The sequence below is a fragment of the Mirounga leonina genome, unplaced genomic scaffold (assembly GCF_011800145.1).
Source record: "Mirounga leonina isolate KUSES-001 unplaced genomic scaffold, KU_Mleo_1.0 Mir_126, whole genome shotgun sequence".
In the NCBI taxonomy this organism is placed as follows: domain Eukaryota; kingdom Metazoa; phylum Chordata; class Mammalia; order Carnivora; family Phocidae; genus Mirounga; species Mirounga leonina.
In genome coordinates this window covers 29,459,196-29,485,271 of record NW_023270314.1, presented here as the reverse complement: position 1 = coordinate 29,485,271, position 26,076 = coordinate 29,459,196, and the positions used below count along the sequence as shown (strand labels likewise).

Below are 26,076 nucleotides of genomic sequence, written 5' to 3'. Positions count from 1 at the left end.
GGAGGCCCTCCCTCTCTGGCCCCTCTTGGCACAGGGGAGCCCAGCAGCCTGGCTCTCAGGCCACGCCGGCCAGGGGGCAGATGCTCAGAGGCATGGCCTCAGCACCACCGCTGGCACGTAGTGTCTGTCACCCACGGGGCCAGACTAGACGGGAGGGGGCTGAACCTGCTCCCCTTCATATTCTCCCAGGCTGAGGGCTTGGGGCCAGGTCTGAGGGGATGAGGCTGCTCCTCCTACTGGCCGGAGAAGCCTGGCTGGCTCAGCTGTAAAGACAGGCGCCGGCAGCCTGGCACCTTCCTCTCTGGTGGTCGGGTGAGCTTGTCCCAGCCTGCTGCCTCATGCATTGTCTCTTCTAGGCTCAGTGTATGTTAGGAAGCCACGGTGCAGTCGAGCAGGAAGGGACCAGAAACAGTGTCTATTTCTGGAGCCTTTAACTGATAAACAGAGGCCCCAGAAGGTGACGTGACTTTCCTGAGCTCCCAGCTGGGACTTGAACCCAGGTAGGTCTGATTCACCACTCTCTGGGGGTGCTTTCTGGGTCCGCGTATCTCTATCCCCGCCCACTCAGTGGGCCTTCTGTCTCTGGACCCAGACCAAAGCTGCTGCCTCTTTATTACCCCAAGGTTGGGCGAGTGGGGGCCAGCTAGGGTGTGGGCAGAATGGGTTCTTCCTGCAAGGGAGCTACCCACAGAAGGGCAAGGAGCTAGAGGGGGGCTGGCCCGCAGCCCAGCCTGGTCCCTTTCTTTCCCACATCAAATGAGACGCACGCCGTGCCGTGTGGCCCGCCGCCCGCCCCCGCACTGCTGCCGCCGGCGGTTCACCCCGCATCCCCAGAGGCCTTTTCACAGGCACCTTTAAAGCAAATAAAACATTTATTGTTCAGATTTTTTTCCATTTTTTTTTTTTTTTACAAAAACATGCATACGTACACAGGGTATGGTGGTCCTGGGGAAGACACACACACACACACACACACGTGCACACACGTACTCTCTCACACACACATACTCTCTCACACACACACACACCCCCCAACACTTTCCTTCTTGGCCCCAGGCCCGGACCCCAGAAGCCTTGAAGACTTTGCCAGGGCAGCCTCCCCTCCCCCATGTCTTGTGTCCACTCTCCCACCCCCTTTCCCCTCAGCCAAGCTAGTCCTATGTAGGGCAGGAGTCAGAGCTGGGTGAGGGAGACCCCAGAAAGAGAGAAGGCTCACGGAGGGGGGCAGTGACCGAGGGGCCCCTGGCGGTCATGCCGTGCCGCTGAGGAGAGATGAAGAGTTTGGCACCATTGGCTCAGGAAGCACGGGACTCCCAGAGCACCTGTCTGCTCCACCAGGGCACTGAGATGGCTGACGTAGGGTGGCCTCTGGCGGGGCCAGGGACCAGATGGGAGGCCTGCTGATGGCTGCTCTCTCGGAAGGAGCTTTGTCTCCCTGCCCAGTGGCGGGGCAGGGTGGGGGTGGGAGGGAAGCTTCCAGAGTCATCTGAGGAAGCCGGCAAGAGGGACGCCCCCTGCCCTCAGGGATGGCAGACCCCCTGGCTCCTCCTACCCAGCCCCCTCTCCCCCACTCCAGTCCAGCCCTCAGAGCCTAGGAAGGACCACCCTGGCTGAGGCCAAGTTCACATTTCTGTGTGGAGCCTGGGGCTGTGTGCAGAGCCCAGGGTCTACAGAGCCAAGAATAGTGGTTATTGGTGGGCCCGACTGAGCTAGTCCTCCTCTGTGCAGTCCTGAGGAATGGGGGCCCAGCCAGGGGCCTGGACCCCAAACGGGTAGACTCTGTTCTTGAGAGAGCCCTACTGAGGCCCGCCTGGCTGCCCAGCCTGCCTCCTCTCCGGGTCCTCTTTGGTCCCTATCCTAGACCCAGGGCCCTTCTCAGGCTCCTTGGGGTGACTGCAAGGGGCTGTTCTCTAGCTCCAACTACCTGCCCGAAGGCTCTCCGAAGACCCCGGGAACGGGCACTGTTGCCAGAGGTTAGAAGAGAACCAGGTCCAAAGGGCAGGGTGGGCAGGCAGATCCGTTCTGGAGGCTTAGAGATTCATAGGTTCTTCCTCCTCCACCAGCTGTTCTGAGGGCCTGGGGGAGAGACAAGGGTGGGGGCTGCTGGAGGGCCTCAGGAGGCTGGGGCAGCTGTGCTGGGATCTGGGGTCCTCAAGTTGGGAGGGGCCGAGGGGTGGAGAGGCTGGGGGCCCGGGGGTGGGCGTTACCGCTCTTCAGCCAGGATGCCCACGGAGAGAGACGCCAACGCCGTCACTGCCTCCACTTCTTCTGTGTCGGCCCCGGGCACCCTGGGCGCCCAGGAGTCTGGACAGGAAGCCAGGCGCTGCATGCAGCCCCAGTATTTACCTGGGGCAAGAAGCCGACTCAGGCGGGGTTGGGGAAACGAGCCCCCCCACCCTGCCACACCACGCGTTCTAGACGGATACAAGGCTGGACCTCTCAGGGCGAGGGCCCAACAGCGGCGGGCGTATCCTCAGTTTGGGGTCAGCGTTCTCACCCGCCTCTACCCTCAACATAACACGTCTCCTCACCTGCCCCTCCGCCCCCTGCAGCCCTGCCAGGGTGAGCAGAGCTGGCTCACTGTGGCTACTGGGGTGCCCAAGCTATTGGCCCAGCCCTGAGCCATTCCCACAGTGTGGGGTTCCTAGAGCACCAGTGGGGCTCACTCTTCCCTAGATGGGGTCTGCATCTCTGCCCAGCACGTAGGACAGGACAGCGTGGGGGGCGGGAAGGACGCAGCACAGAGAGCTGACTCTGTGTGGCCGTCAGCGGGTCACTCACGGCCCCGGGCTTCCACCGCCCCTGCTAAGCCATGGACACGACCATCCTGCCCACTGTTGTCAGAAATAACGTCCATGGCACACGCCCAGCCCAGAGCCCGGCCCAGCGTGAAGACGCCATACAAAGTACCAGCAGCATCTTTACTGTTATGCACGCTTCCTCTACTGGATGTGGGGAAATCTACTTTATTCATTTTTGTATCCCTAGCATTGAACCCCTTGAACACGGGTCTTTACATAAAGTGCTCCATAGATGCTAAGTTGCAGGGGAAAATTTAAAGTGCTTTCCAAATGTAGGGTTATTCCTTTTTTTTTTTTTAAAGTAGGCTCCATGCTGGGCATAGAGTCCAATGCAGGATTTGAACTCATGACCCCGAGGATCAAAACCTGAGCCCAAATCAACAGTTTGATGCTTAACCCTCTGAGCCACCCAGGCACCCCCAAATGTGGGGTTATTCTAAGACCAGGCCCCAAAGCAGGCAGAGCTCCCAAGATCCCTGTGGACAGGACTGAGGGTCAAGGTAGAACCAGGGCTTTTGGCAAAAGGCCTATTGCTACTGGCCTGGCCCTGGCCTAGGGCTGCGGCTGGGGATGGGAGGCCGTTCTGCCTTGAGGAGGCAGGTGGTCCCCACTGACTGGTGGTCCCCACTGGATCCATCTGGAGGGCTCCGAGAGTACCCATTTGCAGGGAGGGAGGCAGTCCCACCATTACCGTTGGGGTAATTCATAGGAAGCCTACTCCAGCACAGCAGTGGAGCCCCTTGCCTGGCGGGCACTGGAAGCCATGGGGCCCGGGTTACTGAGGGCAGGAGACCCCTGAGGTTCTCCCAAGTGTGGGGTCAGCAGGTGCCCTCTCTCCGTACTCACTGTGCACCCGGATCACGGCTTCCAAAGAGCGGATGGCGTTGAGGTTGGGTTTCTGTTTCCAGCCCTCTTCTGAGAGAGGATCCACCTGTAAGAGAAAACAGCACCTCAGCTCTTAGGGACCCACAGGCCCAGCTCTCTCCCACGCCAAGGGCCCTGGCTTTCCAGACACAAATATGCATGTGCTCCCAGCTCTGCCTAGGGCTGGAAACACTGGTCTTAGACCTGACCTGGGGAAGGGGTACCCACTCTGTCCCCCTCGTTCTAGGCCTGCCACCCCGGCCCTATCTGTGAGCCCTCTGGGGGCACTCCATCTGCCTGCTTGCTGGGGCCGTCCTCGGGGAGCTGGGCTTCCTGCCCTGTGGATGCATAGACGGGGGGGCGGGCTGCTCACCTTGTTGCCCAGAAGAGCAGCCACACAGGCCTCAGAAGCATCACAAATGGCTGTGAGGTCATGGCCACCTTCCAAGGCCAGCACCACTGCACCTCCCGCCAAGCTCATCAGCTGCTGCGTCATGTACCCAAAACCTAGGAGGTTGGGTGGGGAGGGAGAGGAGAGGCAGGGCTGGAGGGGAGGTGGACCCTCTCTGTGATTTCCCTGCTGGCGTCCTCCTTTATAAATAACGATCAGATGCATACATCTCTCTTTCTTCCAGGCCCTTCACGTGGACCCCCAGGTCAAACCTATTCGTATGCCCCAGTCAAGGCTTGTGGAGCTTGAAGGACTTGCATGAGGCCCACAGCTAGTAAATAGCAGGGCCGGTACTGGAACCCAGGGCTTGGGCTCCAGCCCGTCTTTTCCACTAAGCCACAACATCTTCTCTTTCTGTCCCCCAAGCCCTGGGGCCCAGCAGGCTGAGTGGGCTCCCTCTGTTCTGAGAACATGCTCCTCCCCATCCTCCTCCGGGAGAAGCTGCCAACCCAGCTGGGGATGCACAACTGGGGTGTGCATTGGGAGGAGGGTCCCATGGCCGAGCTTGGCTACCAGACTTCACCCCCGGGTTGTGGCTTAGGCCTCCCATGGTGATGGCCCTGTCATGAGAAAGGGCTCTGGGCAGGACTAGGCGAGGAGGGCCTAGGGAATGCCAGGACCAGCTGTCACACCCCAGTCCCCACTCATGGCCCTGGGCCGGCCATTGCCACCTTCCCCTGGGCTTGGGCAGTGCCTCTCCTCCCAGCCTAGCCCTCATTCCCTACATCGCCTCCTGGGCTGGGCCCTCCTTACATTTAGCGGAAACATGGTAGCCACCCAGTGGGGCTGGGTGACCCTCGGCGGCATCAAACCCAGCTGACACCAGGACCAGGTCCGGAGAGAACTCTCGGGCGATGGGCATCACGACCATCCTGTGTGGGTGCCAGAGGCAGGGGCTCAGCACTCCGTGCAGGGCTGCCAGGGCAGAGGCTCCTTCCCACCAGCTTTACTGTGGGTACCCTGCTCTTAGGACTCCAAGACACCCAATCTCCCAGCAGGATAAATGGATCCCTCTGACCTCCTTGACCTGGCTGGCCACCCATATCCCTAGCACAGCCTGAGGACTCAGCCACCCAGAGCTGAGGCAGGAAGGAGTCAAGGAAGGGGCACCGAAGGGAAAGAAAGAAGAGTGTGCGTGCATGCATGGGTGCTTGTCTGTGTGTGTGTATGTGTGCGCACGCACTCGTGTGTGTGTGTCCACGTGTGTCTGTGGGGTGCAGTTGGGCAGGACCACGGTGGGGGCAGGTCACTAAGCCTCGGGGGCTGAAACTATTGGTACTCAGCTGTCACCCGCTTTGGACTGAGTTGACCACACCTCACCACCTGCTACCTGAGAGCTGACTCTCTTGAGGTCCTGGGCCACCCAGATCCATTCTCTCATCCTCTGCCCCTGCCGGCCCCCCACAGCTGCCTCCCTCCATCCCTCACCCAACTCTGGCGTCCATTTTGATGTGTTTCAAAGCCCCGGGCTCAGGGCACACAGACACTAGGAAGCCCAGTCCAGGGCGCCTACAGAATTAGCTCTCATGGGGAATATTTCCAGAAACGTATTTGAGACCTACTTCCAGGGTACTCTTTTCCCAAACAGAGTATAGGTACCCTGGAATGAAACATATAAGGGCTCCTAAACAGAGCCCAAGCCCCTCTTCTAGAATGCCCTTTCTTAAGCAACTCCCCCAATATGAACATCATCTGCTTTCTTTCTCCACAATTTAAATTTCTTACCTCCTGTGCAAAGCCCACCTCCTCCAGGCAGGCTTCTTTGACTGAATGTGGCAGCTATGCTCACTCCACCCTGCCTATCTTCCGGCACCCAATTCAACACTGGCTCTGGGTAACATGTGCCTTTATAAAGCACCTTTGACTTTTTCATTCTGTGTTTCCTGTCTTCTCGTGGGGACTGGAGGCTCCTAGAGGCCAGTGTAATACTGTCTTTCCTTTTGTCTGTCTCAGTCTGGAAGGCCCACCCCAGGACTGGCTTATAATGTCCAGTGATTGGATGAGGACGGGCTCCCAAGCCAACCCATCACCTCCAGCCTGGTGCTGTTGGGCTAGGGGGCAGGAAAGAGTGGCCTTGCTGGGCAGACCTCCCCTGGGCCCCCACAGCACTTACCTGAAGGCGGCCAGGTACTCAGGATCCCCCATTGGGGGGTCCAGACCTCCGGCCCAGGCCACGTTGACATTGAAGCCCTCGCCGCTACCAGCTCCCACCTGGGAAACAGGAAGCAAGAGGGATAAGAGGAGAGCAGAGTCCCAGGAGAGGAATCCCAGGACGCCAGGGCTGCGAGACCAGCTCGCCCGGCCTCTTCACTTCCCGATCGAGAAGCGGAGCATCAGAGAGGCTACCCAACCTGTCCTGGATCACACAGCTAGTTGTGACAGAGGCAGAGTCAACGGGGCCGGGAGGGAGCATGTAGTTACCTCATCCACGGCCCCGCTGCCGGGGAAGAAGTTGCCGTCATCATGGCGATGCAGGGAGATGTAGAGGACACTGGGGTCCTGGTAGAAGGTCTGCTGGGTGCCGTTGCCGTGGTGAACATCCTGGGCAGGGAGATGGACAATGATTAGGGAAGGCCTGAAAGCACACAGCTGGGGGCTGGCGCAGCTCAAAAGGGCTGTGAGCGTCCCTCTTCTGACTGTCAGGATCCTAGACTGGGAGTAGGGAGACTGGGGTTCTTAGAGCTACACTGCTGGGTGGTCCCAAGTAGTCCACTGGCCCTCTCCGTGTGCACACAGATGTGTGCACAGCCCTGAACCAGGGTGGATATACCACGAGACCCTGAAGGGGAGGAGGCATGCCAAGGGCAAGACATGTACGGCAGAAGAGGGAGGGGTCCGGCCTTACACATGTCAGGAACCTTCGCTACTGCGTCTTGTCCAAGGTGCAGGAGTGATAGGGTGATGGGAAACCAAGCTCAGTTACAGAGGGGCAGGTCCACGAGGCCCAGGGCCACAACTGCTAGGAAGAGCTGTGGCCTGACACTTGGTAAGTCAGAGGACCACACGTGGGCACAAGGGTGGCAAGTTCCTCCACTGTCCTCAACGGCTGCAGACGCACGTCCATTCACAGCCGCTCATGCAGAGTGTGCAGCTTAGCTGGATGCATGGACTCCAGAGCTAACTGGCCTGCGTTCAAATCGCAGTCTCAGGACTTACTAGATGTGTGGCTATGGGCAAGTTACTTAACCTCTCTGGGCTCACATTCCTCATCTGAAACCAGGTAACAGTCAGGCTCAAAACCCACCACAGGGCAAACCGCAGGGTCTGGATGTGATTAGGGGCACATTGAGGTGACCTGCTATCACACTGTGACCGCAGGGACAATGCAGCAATTAGGACGCCTGCAGAAAGAAGCCCCTGGAGGCCAAAGAGCGCTCAAGTGGCTCCTCCCGCCGAGGGAGTTCGAGATGGCTGAGGCCTTCCCACACGCCATCGCCCCCGGGCCTCCCAGCAGCCCCCCGATGTGGCTCTTATCTTCGCCCACATTTTATACAGAGGGCCCGGGAGGCGCATGCGGAACTCGGGCAGGAAGCCAGGTCCTCTGATGCCAGGCTCAGGACTCTTTGCAAGGGGCTCTCAGATCTGAAGGGGCTGGGAACCGGGGCCTACCCAGTCCATGATGAGGATCTTGCTGGCCTTGCCCTGCTGTTGAAGCTGCCGGCAGGCAATGGCCACGGAGTTGAAGAAGCAGAAGCCCCTGGGAGGACGAGAGAGAGGCTCTGCCCGCCCGCCCATTCCCCCCCCGGTCCCCACCTCTCCAGCCTCCATCTTCTGCCCACCCCTGGCGTGGCCCGGCCCCAGAAGGCTCAGGGGACGGAGGGGGAATGCCGCCCCCATCTCACCCCCTCCCAGGCTTCCCCCCAGCCTTACATGGCTGTGGACTGGTCTGCATGGTGTCCTGGGGGCCGAACCACAGCAAAACCATTCTGGAAACAGAAAGAATGCTTGTCAACCAAGGGGCCAGCACTCGGACCCACAACTCCATGAAGCTGCCCCCAACCCCAGGCTCATCCCTTGAGGAGGGGCCATCAGACAATGGCTGTCAGCAGATCTGACGGCGGCCAGGCTGGATCTGAGGTGCCCTGGGGCCTGGCCCCCAGGCCAGGCCAGGCATCCTCTGCCTTTACGCTGGCCGTGAACGCAAACCCCCCCACCCTGGTGTGTCTGGACTCTTACCACTTTATAACAACAGTTACTGTTTGTCGGGCAGAAGCTACATGCCCGGCACTGTGCCCCAGCACTCTATAAACGCGGGACTTCATCCTGACATCTCTCTGAGGTAAATGTCATCTAATCCTCACAACATCTCCATGAGATAAACAGGATTCTCTCTAGTTCACAGCTGAGGAGAAATCTGAAGCTTGGGCAAGTTAAATAACTTGTGGGAAGTTGCCCACTTGTCAAAGGGTGAAGCCAGAACGCAAAGCCCAGCGCTGAGCTCTTCATTGCATGTCCTCCCCGCACCGAGGAGGAGCTAGGACACTGAATGTGTGACCACCTTGGGCTATGAGCTCTTCAACAGCTGGGGGTACGGACCTCAGCACGAGCCCCTGGAAGGTGCCCAGCCCAGAGCAAACAAGCACAAGCACCAACCGGGTCTATAAAACCTCGGTATTGCAAAGAACCAATTTGCCAATGGGAAAGGTCCAGAGATGCTCTGCAACTTGCCGGTGGTCACACAGCGGGTCTGTGTGTGAAATGATCCTGAATAATTATGACCCTGGGTCTCTTAGAGACCAGTGGCTTGACTCCCCACCAAACAGCATGAGCGTAAGGTTCGAATCTCAGCTTCGTCCCCAGTGCTCTCGATTTCCCTTCCCTTCCCACCCTGTGGCAGATATCCAAGAGGAGTGAGAGGTCTGGGGCTCTGGGTCTGGCCTTCCCTGCTGCCCCGTCCTGCCACCCCCTCTGCGGCTTACCCACCTCCCACTCAAAGCTCCTACCTTTAGCTCGCGGGAAGCTACTTTGAAGGCGAGGTCGGTGACGCTGCCGGCGGCCCAGCGGGCTGCATTGGACGAGTGCAGCTCATTCCAGATGGTATCGGTATCCACCTGTGGGGGCCAGAGTCAGGGCCCGCATCATCCAAGGCCCCCCCAGGAGCCAGGGCCCACTTGGGCGGTGCCCACCCCACGGCCAGGACCCCAGGGGCAGGGAGCTGGGCAGACAGTGCTGCCTCCCCAGTGCCCCACCACCCAAAGGCAAGGCCTCCTGTGTCCCCCAATCCCAGCATGACTTCTCCTTCCCAGCTTCAGTCCACATCACCAGCCCGTATCTGGCCAGCACTCGGCCGGCAGCATCGCGCCTGCCTCCCCGCTCAGAGGAGGGGGCATGGCGTTACCTGGGCGGGACTTGGGGTTTGGACCGGGAGGGGGTTTTAAGCCCCAGCTGACTCTGCTCAGGCCCTGCGGGATGGTCGGAGCTCGAGGGGCCGTCTGCACCACTGTCTTCCACTCAGGGCCCCTAGCCCAGGCTGGGAGGCCCCCCAAACCCAGTCCCTGGGCCTCAAGGCTAGGGAGGGGCCGGGGGGCATGATGGGGAGATGGGGAGGGCGAGGCGGACCAAGAGAGGCGAGGAAGGCAGAGAGAGTCGCAAGAGGCTGGAGAAAGAGAGAGAGAGAGACAGACAGAGAGGGAGAGGAGGGAGGAGAAAACAGAAGCAACAACAGTTGGAAAAATCAGAAAGTGGCAAGAAATGGGAAGTTGTGAACAGGGCGCTGACCGGCTCCCCAACAGCCCCCCAGCTACAGCTCCCACTTCCCTCTGGAACTAGGCCTCCAACCCCTGCCTCCACACTCCACACTCCTGGCTGGGACACCACCAGAGGAAGCAGGGTGAACTGGGAGGAGGGGAAGCTGGGCCGTGGGAGAGAATTGCCTGGGTCACCAAGGACCCTGGAGGCACCCCCACAGCCCCAGGCCGAGCAGCCCGACTCCGCCTGGAGGCCAGCGTGGAAGGGCGAATCCCGACCACCACCAGGGTCTTACGAAGGGAGATGGCCCCCTGCTCTTTGAGCCTCACTCCACATTTACCAAACACCTTCTAAGTGCAAGGCAGAGGGCTCCCCACTCAGGAGACACTGACGGGTGGAGGACACACCTGTCCACAAGGAGCTTCTAGCCGGCAGAGGAGCATTATGGGAGAGCCCCTGGCCCAACAGGTCTGGCAGAACCACAAGAACAAGCAGGTAGGGGCTGGGCCTGGGAGAACAGAAGGGAGGCGCTCCAAGAGCCCGTGGCAATGGCCGCTCAAGCCCCCCCGCCGGGCACACTTACCCCTACCCCACCACAGGGCAGCATCACAAACATCCGCTGTGCCAGGAGCCCTGTGGGGAGAGGCCCGGGCTGTGTGAGCTGCAGCCTCTCAGCTCCGGCCCGCCGAGGGCTGGGGCCGGCTGCCCAGGGCGAGGGGGGCGTGGGCCGCGGCGTGGGGACGCCCAGGACGCTGGGGGAACAGGCTGGGCAGAGCTGGGAACGCAGCGGCTGGGTGAGTCGGGGGAGGCACGGGATCCCAGGCGCCCCTGGGCCCCTACCTGCCAGCTTCCCGTTGTCCAGTTTGAGGCGGCTGAGCGGGTTGGTGCCATAGAGGAGCACATGCCGCTCCGAGTGCACGGACTGCAGCTCCTCCAGGGAGGCCTTCCGGCCCCGGAGACACTGAGGGAGGGCCCGCAGAGCTCCTCAGCCCCGGCTCACCCCCGCTCTGCCGCGACCACCGCCCGCTCGGCCCCTCCCGCCCGCGACCCCTGCCTCCGCGGGTTCCACACGCACCCACGCTGCCGCCTCACCTCACACTGGCCCCGGAGCCCCCGCTCCTGCAGCCGGGACCAGATGCTCTGGATCCGGCCCGCGTGCTCTGGGTGCCTGCTGTTGTCTCCGCAGGAGCACTGGTGCTTCAACATGACCGAGTCATAGACCAGCCCTGCCGAGAGCGGGGCTCAGGGCTCAGGGCCCGGGCCCGAGGGAGCCCCCACCCGCTGCCCCCCACGGCCGCAGACGCCCACACCCTCATGGAGCCAGACCTGACAGCCCCCCCCCACCACTCACACAGCCCCGCATGCCCCATCCGGCCCCTCAGCCCTCCACGCACGTGTACACACACACACACACACACACACACGCCCCAGCCTCTTCCAGCCTCAGGCGCCCCCCCACCCCCGCACACGCCAGCTCGGCCCCAGCCAACACCGAGGCCATAGAGCCCCTGCCTTCCTGCCCTCTGACCCTCCCCACATGGCTCCCTACGGCTACCAAGACCTCAAGAGCCCAGAGCCTGACAAAAGGAGGCGTAATGTCGGGGTCTCACGCTGGATGTCACGACCCAGACAGGCTGCCAGGGGGGCGTGAGAGGAGAAAGAATTCCTCAGAAACCCCCAAGCCAAGAGCTGGGAAGCCCACAGTGACGCTGGGCCACGTGACAAGACAGATGCAGTTTTGGGGAAGTGACTGTTTCGGCCTGACCAGCGGGCCGCCTAGAGGGCCCTGCACGCTGTCAGTGGGTGGGTCAATTTCAGCACGCCTCAGGACATGGGGATCCTCAAAATGCTCACCCCACTTGACCCAGGGATGCCACACTCCTTAAGAGTAGCCCTTGGGAAACAACGCCAGGGATGGGTAAAGATTCAGGGACAAGGAAATTCACATGAGGAAAAATGAGTAACCACCTAGCTGCCCAACCAATAAGAAATCTTCAAAAAAAAAAAAATACTGTGATGAAATACTATAAAAATCTCATTTTTAAACGTTAATTGTATCAGGGTGTATTCATAATACGCTCACAGAATAAGCGGGGCTCAACCCACAACCAGCGTGTGTGTGGTATCTGAATACAGCTACGGCAAAGATGGCGCCGAGCTAGAACAGCATTTAGGAGAGGTGCCTCGGGCTGGTGGGACACCGGTTGGTGATTTTTATTGTGTTCTTATGTTTTTCTGTATTTCTCAAAATTTCTAAAATGCTTTTGAGCTCTTTTTTTTACCAACAGAGAAACCATAGTAAATATCATTTTTGAAAGGTCTGAACGAGTTGTCAGGAGACCCGGATTCTTAATCTGGCTTGACCATCAGCTTGCTCTTTGACCACAAGCTTGTCACCTTAGTTTCCCGAGCCCAGGCCTCCTCCTCTGCAAGAGGAGAACAACCACCCGCTCCACCTGCTTCGTGGGATGCCCCGTGTGGATCTGACAAGGCCAAGAAAGTGCTCTGTGGCCTCGAAAAATGTCCCGAGTGACAGCATGACGCGACATGGACATGCGCCTGAGCCCCTGTAGGCCCCCAGCCCCTTCTCCTGCCCCAGTCTAATGTAGGCCTCACCTGTGGTGAATGGCAGGGTCCTGGCAGGGGTCTCTGAGCTGGGCAGGACACGGGCCTGACTGGCGGGCTCTGGAGTTGGCAGTGAGGCAGGTGCGGCTGGGGACGACTGAGCCCTGGACAGGGGCCGGTGACTGCCCTGGGCCAGGGGAAGCAGCACAGAGTCCCCCATTCCTCCCCGGGGGAGCCGCCCAGCCAGTCGCTGCTGCTCCCAGAGAAACACCTGAGGGACACAGGGGGCCTCAGTCTCCAGGTCTCAGGATTCTGCTCCATCTCCTGCTGCCCAAGGCCTTGGAAACCTCCAGGCAGGCCCCTTTCGGGAGAGATTCCAGGATGCCTCTAGTCCAGCCTCCTGGCAGGGCTCTAGCCTTTGATCTCTGAACCTTCGGCCCCCTGCACCACCCCCAAAGGTCTGCAGCCCAGAATGACCACCCTGTGTTACCACAGCTCCTCGGACCCTTGGGAGTCCAAAGCCAGAACCCAGGTAAGGGGCCTCGGGCCAACTGCCCAAGGACACAGGGACGTGCGTGAGCCACTGCAGGTACGTGGACTGTTGCCACGTGCCGTGGGCTGAGTTGTGCCCCAGCCACTTCCCATTCGTGAAGCCCTAAGCCCCACCCCAGGACCTCAGCATGTGCCCTTATAGGTAATTACAGCAGTAATCGAGTTGAAATGAGGTCATTAGGGTGAGCCTTAATCTAATATGACTTTTGTCCTTATAAGAAGGGAAAGGTGAGACACAGGCAGGCAGGGGGAAGACAACATGAGGACCCAGGGAGAAGATAGCCACCTACAGCCGATGACAGAGGCCAGGAGCAGCCCCTTCCCTCACAGCCCTTGGAAAGAACGAACCCTGATGTCAGCCTCCAGGCCTCCAGAACCGTGAGACGACGTATTTCTGTCCTCTGAGGGGCCGGGTCTGTGGTACTTGTTCCAGCAGCCCTAGCAAACTAATCCCCCACGGCTTGCTGGACTCAGGCTGTGAGAGCGCCTTGGCTGAAGTGCTCGTGCCTGGCTCTGCCCTGTTTCCGGTCCCAGCCCCCGTTCTGGACGCAGGACAACCGGTCACAGGGCAGACGGGCCAGGGCAGGGACATGCCCAGCTCTGTGAGAGGCCAGTGCCAGACAAGGGATATGGCTTCCTCCCGAGATGGGCAGGCTGCCAGAGTGTGTATGTGTGAGTGCACACGCGTGCATGCATGCACATATGCAAACGTGTGCATGGCAGGGGGCACGTGTCTGCACCTTGGTGCCGATCTGGTAGGGCAGCCTGGGTCCCAGACTTGTCTCCTGCACTGATGAGCTAGCGCCCTCCCTTCCATCTATGCCAGGCCCTAGAGTCTCCCGACTACCCCTTCCCGGGGACGTGGGTGTGCCGTACCTGCTGGTGCTGCTGGAGAGGAGCGGGGCCTCTGGCTTCATGCTGCCCGTGACTCGACTCCCTGTGTTCCAGGCTGTCATCCCCCACTGGCCCCACTCCCCCACCATCCGTCTCTAGGTCCTCAGCAGAGGGTATCTGCCGCAGTCGGGGCTTCTCACTTGGCTTGGCTGGCCTCTGGGGAAGGGAGACGCCCACTGAGAAGCCATGCCGGGGTGCAGGCTGTGCGGTGGGCCATGGTGGGCTGGGCTGCGTGGCCACTCATCTTGCTGGGACTTGAGCGGCCACGTGGCTCTGGGCCCTCAGGAGCCATATCCTGTCTCTGGCCCTCCAGGTCCCAGCCCTTCCTGAGCCTCCCTTCTTTCAGCCCCCAGGGGCCCAGTGAAGCAACCCCTCATCACCTCCCCTACCCAGTTCCCCTCACCTTGATCAGCTGGACGTGAGGTTTGAGCCGTTCCAGGCGGGGCTGCAGGGGGCCCAGCGGTGGGGGGGCGGTGGCACTTGGGGGCAGGGGCTCTGAGCGGGTCCGGCTTAGTGGCCGGTGGAGGCCTGACCCAGAGAGCCGCTCGGTGGTCAGTAAGGACTGGGCAAAGTGGAAGGGCAGGGGCCCAAGCCCGGGCACTGGAAAGAACGGGGTGGGGGGGGGCATAAGGAGGGAACCCAAGGGAGGAACAGAAGGAAGCAAAGGCACGGGATGGCAAGGGGGCATGGGCTCAGCGGGGAGACACGCAGGATGGGGGCGCTGCAGAAGGGGCAGGAAGGAAGGGACCCTTTCCGAGCTTGGCCCTTAGCAGGATGCAGGGACCAGCCCCTCCCCTGGAGAAGCCTTGGAACTCACCAGTCAGCAGAGGGGCGTGAGAAACTGAGGGATCCAAGAGGAGGATGGGCTGTAGTCGAGAGGGCAAGGGGCCTCCAGCCTCAGACTCCAGGCCGTGGGGCAGGAAGAGGGGAGCATGGGGGCTCCCCAGGACTGGCCCCCGAGGGCCCAGAGTCGGATGGGCCCTGCGGTCAGCATCAGCCTGGGGAGAGGTAGGGAGAAGTCATGGGGGTGGGGTCGGGGGGGAACGACCCCTCGCCGAGAGAGAGCAGTGAAGGTGTTGGGGTGAGGTGGTAGGAGAAGGGAGCAACAGAAGCTGGGGGCTGGCGGCGGGGGGAGGGCGCCTCAGCCACTCACCCTGGCAGGGGCGGGTAGCCCCAGCGTGATTGCGGGCAGCAAGGACACTGTCGGCAAGGCGAACGGGGCCAGAGAGGTCTCCTGCAGCCGCAGCCGCGGGCCCAAGAGCGCCTGCCGTGGGGAGCAGGGCAGGGGTCACCGGTCCCAGACCTCTACCCCTGGGCCCGCCTTCCCCAGAACCCCCAGGAGGCTCGGGTCCAGGCTGCCCAGACCCTGCGGCCCCAGCTCGGTCAGGGCTGCGTGCCGAGAAGAAGGCTGAGCCTCAGAACCGCCCCCAGGGAGCCCGGCCCGGCAAGGCCTTACCTCGGAGCCCAGGACGGGGTTGGGGCCGTGCTCGCTGTCATTAGGGGAACTGCAGCCTGACGCCGGCGTGCTACTGCTACTCGGGGAGGAGTCTGGGGGGGGGGGGGGGGCACAGTCAGCGGCCCAGTGTGACTGGGACAATGGGGCCAGGCCCCCTTCCCCAGCGGGTGGCCTCTGCTTCCCGCTTTCTGCCCACAAGGGCAGGCAGGCCACCACTCGCTTCCGGTGCCTTTGCACACGTTTTTAAGGTGCCCCTTCTTCTGGGCAGACGGCAGCTTAGCCAACCAAGCAGGGGCTGGCTTTCAGCCTCAACTCCGCCCCCTGGCGAGCGTGTAGGACACATCCCGTATAACCGTGCACGGCCGCCCCGTCCGGGCGGGACCGAGCCAGAGCGACAACACCGGCCACCCCTGCCCACCCTGCGGGCCCTCACCTCCAAGGGTCTCCGCGGGCCGTCGCCGGAGACTGGGCGGGGCGCTCTCCTTTCTGAGCAGCGGGTTCTTCCTCCGCTCCAGGGACTTCTTGGGCTTGTAGCGCAGCTTCAGGTTGGGCTCAGAGACTGTGGGAGCACCAGTGTTACGTGGCCCCACACTACCCTCCTCCCTCCCGGTCACCTCTGGGTGAAGGCAAGCGAGGGCAGCGTCCGGGAGAAAAGCACCGCGGGCTGACCTGCTGCTGCCCCTCCACGCTCCTGACCCTCCCCTGGAGGGTCCCCCACCTGCCCGTCCCACTCACCTGTCTTTCGGAGAGGGAAGTGTTCTGGGGGGTCACTGGGCAGGCTGGGAACAGGAGGCAGAAAGCTGCTGAGCATGGAGCGAGCAGCTCCTTCCGTCTCCAAGGGCTCGAGAGTTCTGTGGAGGAAAGGCCAAGGCGGCTTCAGAGGGGCAGGGATGCCCAGGGGCCCGGCGGCCAAGGGCTCTGTGAGGGCTCTTCCTGAGCACGGGGCCCCAGGACCTGCCAGGGGAGGCAGTCACTGACAGGGCCATGCGTCGTGCGGCTGCCAAGAACAGGGGCCACCTCCAGGTGGCAGCACCGGGCCACTCTCCCTCCCGGCAGCCTGCAAGGCAGGTCGGGATCTCGGCATAGGAGCCAGGGTCCCAGGACTTGGGTGAGGGCCAGTCACACTGGGGACCCTGTCCCCTGTGGGAGGAAACTCCTCTGGGAAGCAGGATATTTTTGTGCTTAGGGGAAGTCCTAAAGAGAAGAGGGACTCTTGTAGGAAGAAGCAAGCCAGTGTGGTATGTCTGTCCTGGGGTGGAGGAGGGGTGCAGCGAGGAAGGGCTTCAGGTGGGGTAGGGAGTGATAATTAAAGGAGAAAAGGGGGCAGGTGTGTGGCGGGAGGAGAGAGGTTGGGGCAGCATTATGATTAGAGGTGGGGGTACAGGTCTGCTGATGAGCACCCAGGAGGCAGGCGGAGCGAGGACAAGGGCTCGTGGGTTGACGCTTCGGGAGGCGGGGCATGACAAGGACACAAGGGACCGTTACCTGTAGGGAATGCTGGGGCTACCGGGATGGACTGTTCTCTCTAGGGCAGCCTGCTGTTTCTTTAGGATCACCTCTGCCAGTTTCTGCTTGACCGCGCTGCTGGCTACGGCACCTGGCGGCGGGGGGGCAGGAGTGGGTCGGGGGTGGGTGGGCGGTGGCCTCCCCGGCCCGCGGCCTGCCCACCGCCCTGTCCATACCCACAGCTGGAGGCAAGAGCCAAGCCTGGGGCCCTGCCCCTCCCGCGAAGCCTCCAGACCCCCACCCACATTCACAGGCAGCGCCCGTCCGGCCAGCAGAGGGAGGCGTGGCTCCCGCCCCAGCCCGATGCGCCCCTGCGGGCGGGCCACGGCCCCGGGCGGGAGGCTCCATCCTTACTCCGCTTGCTCTTGTCCTTATGGAGAAGCTGCCGCAGCTCCTGCTCCTGGGGGCCCGCCTGCAACTGGGGCACCGGCGCGTCCATCGGGAGCTGTGGGCAGGGCCGGCCGCCCAGGAAGGGGCAAGGAGTTGAAGAAGGAGCCGAGGCTCTGGGGAGGCTGAAGGCGTGGGGGCTGAGCTCGAGGCTGCCGCGGGTGGGGGGAGCTAGGGCTTTACCCTCATGGACTCTGCTGAGCGCTGCGGCAGGCCCGCGAAGAACAGGTGATGGTGCAGGCGCTGCGGGTGCTGCAGGGCCAACAGCGCGGGCTCTGGCGGGGGCTCCACCGGGGGCCGCTGGCCCACCCGCAGGTCCATGGGCTGGGGCTGAGGGCCTGGCGTGTCTGCACGGGGCCTGGGGTGGCCTGGGGGCGCACAGAGAGGGGGCACGGTCAGGGCCCCCCTGGCCTGCTGCAGGCTCCCTTGACCATGGCGAAACACTCTGCAGGGGCCTTTCCTCACTTCTGTCACCGTGGTCCCACGAGGTAGGTCTTTCCAGCTCCATTTCACCCGGGCCGGGGCGGGTCATGGAACCTTGCAGGGTTAGTCTACAGAGGCAGTGCCGGAACGGAGCCTCCTGACTCGAGCACTGTGCTTTCCCACTAAACGGTGTTGCCCCTCCAGGGCAGGGGCTGGGAGCTGGGAGGATTTAGTGATGAGAAGATTTGGCCAGGATGCCCCCTAATGCACTCAAAGACAGCTATCCGGCAGTCCCCTTTGTTCAGCCTCCAGCCCCAGAGGGGCTCTCCCAGTTGCCCCCCTCCCATGCTCTCTCCTAGGCCAGAGGATAAAGAAGCAGCGCCTTGAGCCCACAGCCAGCCCTGGCCCACCACCCTGAGCCTGCACAGCCCTATCCGCAGGGCACCTTCCTCAGCTCACTGGCCCCTATGCCCGTGGGGCCTGCTCCCGGCACCCTCTGGGCCTGGCACTGGGAGGACGGCAGGCTCAGCCGCCTCTTCTCAAGTGTCCTCTGCACCCACACCGGGAGTACCTGCCCAGGGCTGTGGGGGCAGGAGCTATTTATAACCGGCCACCAGACCAGGTCCTAGGCCCACACAGCCAGCTGGGCCAGGCTGGACTGAGCAGCTGGAGATGCTCAGGGGCGGGGTGTCTGCAGGGCCGTCAGTCATCCTGGAGAAGGGGAAGCCGGCTGGCGGGCGGGGGGGTGGGGGTGTGCCTAGGACAGAGCACACAATTGGGGAAAGCTTTCTGGAGAGGCCTCCTTCGGCTCAGCCAACAAGGCTCGGCATCCGCCATCAGGGCAGCCAGAGGCTGAGGGGCGCTGGAAGGCAGCTGTGACAGCAGCAGCCAGGGAGTCAGGGCACGCAGTCTCCAGGCCCGACTCAACCATCACCAACCATTACCTTCGATCTACAGCACACTTGTGGGCATGCCTGCAAAACCCTTTCACCCTGAAGCGCCCATAGGCCCTAGGAGGTGGTTATTGCTATTCCATTATCCCAAATGCGGAAACTGAGGCTCAGGGGAAGGGACCTCTCCAAAGCCACCCAGCGAGAGGCATGGTGAACACGGGTTCTGGTCCTGCCGAGGCCAGTGCTCTGGCTCCATTTTCCCCTGGACTTTCAGGAAGTCAGCACCCCTCGTGGGGGTTTCTCACTGGACAGAGGAAGACAGGCTTGCAGTAGGTTACTGCTAAGGGGCGTCCGCTCTAACGTTCTCTGCCCGTGAGAGACAAGAGGAGCCCAGCAGGGAGGTGCCCACCACGACTGTCCGGATACTAAGAGACCAGAGGGAACAGTTGTGCATCCAGATGTGCCCTGCAGCACGCAAGCACAGCCTCCATGCCCCCACCCGTCTTCAAGCATCCACTCAGGGAACCCAGATTCTCATTCAGCTTGAGTCTCCTGCCAGGAAGGGTCTCAGTCCTCCACATCTGGTGTCCTGGCTTCCTGGGGTGACTCCCCTGATGAGGTAAGAGGGACCTCAGAGAACCCCAGGCAGGCCACAGGGCAAAGGGCTAGCTGCGTCGGCTTCACAGGGACAAGAGGCCCCATCCACCCCCTCTGAGCACAGGGCTGCCCCCTGGTGGTACCGGCCTCACCCCTCAGATTCTACTTTTCCAGATCCTGCCCCTTCTTCCAAGTCCAGCTGGAATCTTCCTTCTTCCCTGCACTCAGCCCACCGCCCCATGTTCCTCCCTCCTCTGGATTCCAGTCACGTTGGTGGTTCTGTGCCCCCCAAGCCCAGTGTGGGCAGGGACAATCAGAGTCCAGCCCCAAGTGCAGGAATTTGGTTGTGGTTTTTTTTTTTACTTCTTACTATCCCAGCACCTAGAATAGTACCTAGCACATGACAAGAACCCAATAAATACTGGTTGAATCAATGAATACACCTCTGTATCTGCCCCCCTAAAATGCCTAGGAAGGTGCCCTGGCCCAGAGATGAGGTTCATCAATATTTCTTTTTCCAATTTCTGTTTTGTTTTTTTTTTGTAAATTACATGTCTAGGACTACATGACAACAGGTGTGAATTTAGTGTTTCTTGAATGAAGGGATGAACTCTGTCCGCTGCGCCCTCCTTTGGCACTGGTCACCTAATGCATTCTACTCTTGGTGAGTCCTGTCTCCCCATCCTGCCTGTAAACTTCTGGACAACCAGGAGGGAGGCGAGAGGACACCCGGACTTCACTCCCCACCGCCCTGCGTAACTTGTAGGCATCAGACACCAGTAGGCCCTCCGTGGACATGGGCTAAGGCTGAGGAGGGGCGGCCCTCAGCCACTCCAGCCCCCGCCCCGTGGGCACATCCTAAACCAGAGCACAGCCGAACGGCAGAGGAGGCAAGGGGCAGTGAGAGGACCCAGGAGAGGGGTCCCTCCCCTCCCACCCGAGTGGCAAGAGGCATCTCTCCACCTGCAAGGGATGCTGTGCCCACTTTGCGGGGCCAGTGTGAGGACTGAAGCCAACGAACAAGAAGCAGGCGCCCTGCCCAGAGCCTGATGTGAGACAGGGGGCTGAGGACAGACATTAGCGTCCTACTTGCCTTCCTGCTTCACTGCAGCCAACAAGGACAAGAAGAGCATCCTGCCTTTTCTTTTCCTGTTGTGCTTCGCAGCAGTGGGACCAGCCTAGATCCAGAGTTGCCTCTCCCACCCCCCTCCTCACCCCACCCTCACCTCAACTTCGCCCCCACCCCCAGAACCCCAACCTCCCAACCCTCCGGTCCATCAGCCAGCTCCCCTGCTTCTCTCGCCCCTCTGATGTCCTCTCCACCCTCATCTTGCACTCCCCACCTCGGGCTCCCTCGGGCCTGACTCTTACCTGTGCCAGGGGGACTGGGGCAGCGGGCACCCGGCCTCACCTGGGTCCCATCTGTAGAGAGAAGAGAGAGGGCATGAAGGGGCTGCAGGGAAGGGGTGGGGAAAGGGTGAGAGGGCCAGGCCAGGTGGGGAGGCCCCACTCTAGCTTGAGCACCCCTAAACCCGGCACCTCCATCAGAAGCTAACCAAAAAGCAAGGATTCCGCCCCATTCCTTCTCTCAAATTCCCATGCTGAATGAGAGCGCTCGCCAGCCCTCTCTTCCTCATCCAACTCGGCCAGTGACTCAGACATCCCGCCCTGCTAGAGCCCAGTCCACAGCAGGCCCGAGGCGGCCCCAGTTCACCCAACGGTGCCTTCAGCCCTCCTGGATGTGCTCGAACACCATCCTCCTAGAGCCCAGGCTCCCATAACCCAAAGGGAAAGAGAACTGGAGGGGAGGCGGCCAGAGGTGGGATAGCATGGCCGGTGAGGCTGCCAGGAGGGAGATGGGGAGAAGCGGACCCAGAGAAGGGTAGCTGGGGGCTGCTCAGAGGCTTCCCAGGTGGGAGCAGATAGGAGCAGGTGGCAATGGGAAAGCTTCCACAGTTGGGGAGGGACTGGGTCATGGCCTGAAGGCCAAGTCAGAAATGGTGGGAGCTGTGAAGTAGCAGGTCTGGAGCACACAGCCAAGGCCCCCACAGCAGGAATCCCTTTCCTCCGGCCGCCCCAGCCCGGGTCCTGCAACCTCTGCGCCCCCCCACACAAGAACCTCGCAGCGTTGTTTTTTTGTTTTGTTTTGTTAACAACCTGAAATAAAAGTCTTTGCTTTTGGAAAGGGTCGCTTCTCTCAGGCTCATAAGCCGAGCCCAGAGCACCCCCATCCCGTTCAGAACCCAAGAAACCCCATGGTAGGGCCAGAGCTAGGCAGCAACAGAGGCACAAAGTTGCCCAGAGGCCCACTGGGGTAAGGAAAGACAGAGATGAATCTGAGGTCACCTGTCCCAGATGGACCCCTTTCCCTTCTGCTGTCCCAGCTCAGGGCCCAGGGGACAGGAGTCCAGGAGACTGGAAGGCCACGTGGCAGGGGCCCTTGAGGGACACACAAAGATGTCCCCAGGCCAACCTTGGGGCAGAAGGGATATTTTCTGAAGAGCAACTGGTGGGCGCTGCTCTTTTGGGTCTGGGTTGAAGGGGCAGAAGCTGAAGAAAGGCGAACTCCCTGCAAGCAGGCACCGCGGGAGGGGGCAGCTCTAGGCCCAGAGAGCCTTGGGCCGGCTGCCCTCACACACCAGTGCCCCATGCTCCAGCTGCTGACGTCGGGTAGGGAAGGGTGGCCCTATCTCCCCAAAGTCGGCGCAGCCCAGGCCCACGGGCTTCCTCATGAAGCTCACCCCGACCTCCCTCCCGCTCCCTGCCCAGAGCACCCACTCTGCGTCTGCCCCCTCAACACTCCACTAATCGTGGTCTCCATGGTGTCATTCGGAAGCAGCGCCCGTCTGCACCTACCACCTTGCTGCATGCATGCCAGGCCCATCAGGAAGGAGTGACTCAAAAGCCATGGTGCTCCCCACACACCCCGCCCCGGCCCCCCGCCTAGGACGTGGCATGAAGATTTCTCAAGCTTTGTGAGCCCCAAGGAACACTGGTGTGGCCGGCAGCATCCCCTCCCCAGGATGCAGTAACCCCCTCTCTAGGCTCTCTTAGGACCTCCTATTTCTTCTGCTGGTCTCCCAAGAGAGGTTTCTGAACTGGGCTCCCGGATATACTCGCAGAGGCTGAGTCAGGCCTCTGTGTCAGTCCAGGGCCTCCAGCCCCTGCGTAGTGGGAATTCTCCCCTACCTCCCCTCAGCCCCTGCCCGCGGGCTGGTCAGCAGCAATCATGCTTGGGAGCAGGGCCAAGCCTTGCTCCCCTGGTAACCATGGAGTCAGGACACCATGCACTCTCTGGATAGAAGACAAGCAAATGGCCCTGAACTCTGTAGTGTTTGTTACTGAGCCCAAAGGGATGTTTTGTGATGATGATCTATGATAGAAACTCTGTTCGGAAAAGCTGGGAGCAGGCACGCCTGTGAGTGCGCGGGTTGCCAACAGGGGCTGCTTCCAGAAGCAATTCCTGGAAAAAGTTCTGCTTCTCCCCCAGTGCCCTGGCTCTGTTCTGACGGCCTCTGAGCTCAGAAGAGCCCAAAGCAACGAAGGTAAGACCTGTGCAACAGCTCTCCCATGTCCCAGAGAGAAGGGAGGTGTCTAAGGGGACCCAGCTGCTGGCTCAACTAAAACCAGAAAGCGATCATTCTGCAAGCCAGGCTTGGCCATGATCTGGGGGACACTTCTTCTCATTGGCCCCTCTTGGGGTGCTGTTACCACTACCCTGGGACCAGACCAATAAAACCAGGAGTGAATGGACCTGAGGGCCTGAACCGGCCCTAGGCCTGGACCCTTCTCCACACAGCTCCCCACCAGGGTGGAGAGCTCTCCGTTTTGGAATCCTGGCTGCCCCCCTGATCTCTACCTTCAGAAGCCGCCACAGTCAGACTGAAGAGGTGGTTTACTTGGCACCGAGGCACCTGGGCCTACCAAGTTAACTTCCCAAGCCAGCGCACCTGACCCCACACAGAACCAAAGAGCCCCAGAAATACTGCCCCAGTGGGTCTACCGCAGCCCCAGAGCAGACACGAAGGCCCCGCGAGCCCCTGTGCAAGCTGGTCTCCCACTCCTACTTGGTGGGCCTGGGCCTCACCTCCCCCACAGATGGGACTTTGCCCCTAGGCAGGCGCAAGGCGGCGGGAAACCTGAGCCCAGACTGCTCACCTGCTCTCCCAGGTGTTTCAGGCCCTTTGTCAGGAAGAGGGCTTCCCTAGGAGCAGAAGCCCCCTGCCCACACCTCTGATGTCTTTTCTGAGGCTGTCCCCACCTCCCTGATCTCCCAACCAGCTGAAGAGGAGTAGCAGGAAGGCCTGGGCCCCAGCGGGCAAGAGGAAAGAAGGCGACGGCAGGAGGCCAGGTCCCAGGTTCAGAGTTGGCTCCCTCCACACCCCACATTGCGGCTCTAGTTCTGTTTCCCTGACACAAGCAGGACAAAGCTTGACTCTGCATGGGGGCTGGCAGAGAAGATGAAAGCTGGGGCTGAAACGGCTTCAGGAAGATCCAAGAATAAATAAACACGAGAAAGAAAGAACATCACGGTTGCCAGGCCCTCCTGACACAGACTGAGCACTGAGCACCAAGGAGAGGCTCTTCTCGAAGGCATTCCGGTCACAGAATCTGAGAACCTTAGGAGCTGATGGGGCTCGAGAGCCTATTCCGGGCAACCCTCTCACTTCAAGAGGAGGCAAGAGCGAGGGGAAGGGGCTAGGTCATGGTCCCCCAGCAGGGGAGCCGCCCGGCCAGGCCAGGGCAGGGGAAAGCCAAGAAAGCAATCCCAAATGCAGACACCCAGTACTCCCATGTGAGGTCACTGCTCCAGGCCTTGAAGACATGGACGTATGAATGAAATCGCTTCTCACTTTCAACAAGCTTCACATACAGCCCACAATTTTTTTAAAAAAATTAAAAAGTAGACGACTTGCAGATACTAAAAAGTTCAGGGTCTCAAAAAGTGTAAGACAAAAACTTTCTCAGTCATCCAACTCCCAAGAACTTCCCTAGAATCAACCCTTTTTCTAATGGTTTCTTATCTCTCCCCCACCTTCCAGAAATTCTCTTGCTCATTATTAATTCTATTGCTCATTATCTTGGCACGAAGCTACTTATTGCTTCTCCAGATTTCTCCAGAACCCAGGGGGCTGCAAACTGGCTAGAAACTCCTGCCACCCAGAGTAATGGAAGCGAGGGTCCACAGCAGAGGACATTGGCTTTGAGGTCAGACAGACGTGAGTTCAAACTCTGGCTCCCCTGGTGACCCACAGGGAGAGCCAGGGACACAGTGTAACCTGGTCAAGCCTTGGCTGCCCCAAGGGGCAAGAATAACATGCACTTGGAAGAGGTCATCTGAGATTAGCGACGCTGTGAGTGAAGCTCCTGGCACACGGTAGGTGCTCCCTCAATAGTCTCCATTACTACCATTTGTCCCTGAACTGGGCTGTGGCTTCCCTTCTGGCATACGCATTTCAGTGTCTGGTCCCAGCTGCGCCCTCTCCTCTTCTGCCCCGGTGCATTTTCTCCCCGATGCATTCCCTGCCCCACCTCTTCCGACTGCACTCCCCTCCCTTTCTCTTCCATCCGAACTTTGGTAAACGAACACTTCACTATGGGCCAGTTGTTCTGCGGGCCTTACATGTGCTAAGTCATCTAACCCTCACCAGAGGAGGCAGTTCCTGTTTTTATCCCCATTACACAGATCTGTAGACTGAGGCCCAGCAGGATTAAATAACTTGTCTGAAGTCCCATAACGTGGGAGTGGCTCGGCTGGGACTTGCGCCAGGCACCCGGGCTCCAGAATCCATGTTCTCAACTAACACCCTCCCCTGCTCCTCCCTGGCGCATCTGCTCCCATAGGCCGGCAGGTAGGGAGCAAATGCAGGACGTGGCTCAGCACAGGGAAAGATGGAAAGAGCACACAGCCCCGCAGAGACCAGTCCCAGCGGCAGACGCCAGGCCTGCTGGAGGTTAGAGAGCAAAAGCTGCTTATTTCATCTCCCGGTTCCCGTGAAGACTGTCCTGAAGAATCACTTATGGACAGCAACTGCTGACTTCGAAGATTCCAAGCAATGATTTCGGACTGCATGTGGGAGCAAGGGGCTGGTGACAGGTTGCGGTCTTGGAAGAGCATCGGCTTTATTCTCCCTGCTCTCCACTGCCTGCTACGTCCCCTCTCTAGAAGCTCCCAAGTCCCTCTGAGACTCTCATTAGAGTCCCAAAGCAAGCTGGGCTGCTCGCAGGCAGAGAGGCCAGCTGCCCTTGGGGCAGAGGCTTGCCTCACAGGTGAGTGGCCTGGGCTACGGCCACCCAGACAAAGGCCCCCTGTCAGCCCAAGTTCCGGGGCGGGGGGCGACGGGGGGAGCGGCAAGGGGACTGAAGCCCTGCAACTCCCACAGCCTGGATGGGAGGCCACAGGCCAGCCCTCCGCCCCCGCGGTGAGCATGCCCCTTGCCCCTTGCCTGGGGCCCTAGGGCAGCTATTTTTAGCTCTTGACACCTGGGTATTTTGCAGCCGCAGGATGTCCGGTTTGGAGTCTCTTTCTGGGAATCCCACATGCGGCTGTTGTAAACAGCCCCACGCAGCAGTGGCCCGAGCTGGGGGCCGGCACCCCCCCTCTGCTGTTTGAGATGAATCAAACAGGAAGCAGACGTAACCATGGCAGCGGCAGCTCGCGCTCCCTGGGGGTGGGAAAGCGTCCTTCCTGGCTCCTTGCCCCCCCTCCCCCGCCCAGGTCCTCTCCCCCCGCCCACCGTGGCCTCTCCTCCTAGCCGGGGACCCGCTGGACGCTGAGGCCCGGGGAGCCGAGCCATCCCGAGTCGTGTGCAGCTGTCGGTGCCTGGGACTGGCACTCTCAGCGGAGCCTCGCCGTCCTCTGGCAAAGAGAAACAGGGGCTCCTCCAAGCCCTGCCCACCTCCGGGGGCCTCCCAGACCACCACTCCGTCTTCCCTGCCTGTCCTCCGTAGAGGTGCAAAGGGGCAGGCAGAGCCTCTTGCTCAGGGTGGCTGGCCTCG

At 60.8% G+C, this 26,076-nt stretch overlaps 1 protein-coding gene across 6 annotated transcripts in view; it reads right to left on the bottom strand.

The window, feature by feature from the left end:
• Positions 1-853: 853 nt before the first annotated feature.
• The window catches only part of HDAC7 (histone deacetylase 7), a 35,642-nt gene continuing 10,419 nt past the window's right edge, over positions 854-26,076 (bottom strand). For 3 of the 6 annotated variants that reach the window (XM_035002799.1, XM_035002800.1, XM_035002798.1), the window contains exons 2-26: positions 20,449-20,499; positions 17,348-17,532; positions 17,132-17,222; positions 16,757-16,868; positions 16,007-16,122; positions 15,705-15,830; positions 15,272-15,363; positions 14,969-15,079; positions 14,633-14,813; positions 14,219-14,415; positions 13,798-13,971; positions 12,421-12,640; positions 10,897-11,030; positions 10,645-10,765; positions 10,388-10,437; positions 9,060-9,167; positions 7,987-8,042; positions 7,726-7,813; positions 6,538-6,657; positions 6,230-6,327; positions 4,870-4,988; positions 4,039-4,172; positions 3,648-3,732; positions 2,208-2,346; positions 854-2,076 (exon numbers count right to left, since the gene is read on the bottom strand). In XM_035002799.1, the coding sequence (XP_034858690.1) occupies positions 2,031-2,076; positions 2,208-2,346; positions 3,648-3,732; positions 4,039-4,172; positions 4,870-4,988; positions 6,230-6,327; positions 6,538-6,657; positions 7,726-7,813; positions 7,987-8,042; positions 9,060-9,167; positions 10,388-10,437; positions 10,645-10,765; positions 10,897-11,030; positions 12,421-12,640; positions 13,798-13,971; positions 14,219-14,415; positions 14,633-14,813; positions 14,969-15,079; positions 15,272-15,363; positions 15,705-15,830; positions 16,007-16,122; positions 16,757-16,868; positions 17,132-17,222; positions 17,348-17,532; positions 20,449-20,499 (2,954 nt within the window). In that variant the 3' untranslated portion in view covers positions 854-2,030. Of the gene's footprint in view, positions 2,077-2,207; positions 2,347-3,647; positions 3,733-4,038; positions 4,173-4,869; positions 4,989-6,229; positions 6,328-6,537; positions 6,658-7,725; positions 7,814-7,986; positions 8,043-9,059; positions 9,168-10,387; positions 10,438-10,644; positions 10,766-10,896; positions 11,031-12,420; positions 12,641-13,797; positions 13,972-14,218; positions 14,416-14,632; positions 14,814-14,968; positions 15,080-15,271; positions 15,364-15,704; positions 15,831-16,006; positions 16,123-16,756; positions 16,869-17,131; positions 17,223-17,347; positions 17,533-17,629; positions 17,807-20,448; positions 20,500-26,076 lie in introns of all 6 variants that reach the window. The other 3 variants (XM_035002796.1, XM_035002795.1, XM_035002797.1) reach the window with 2 other exon arrangements.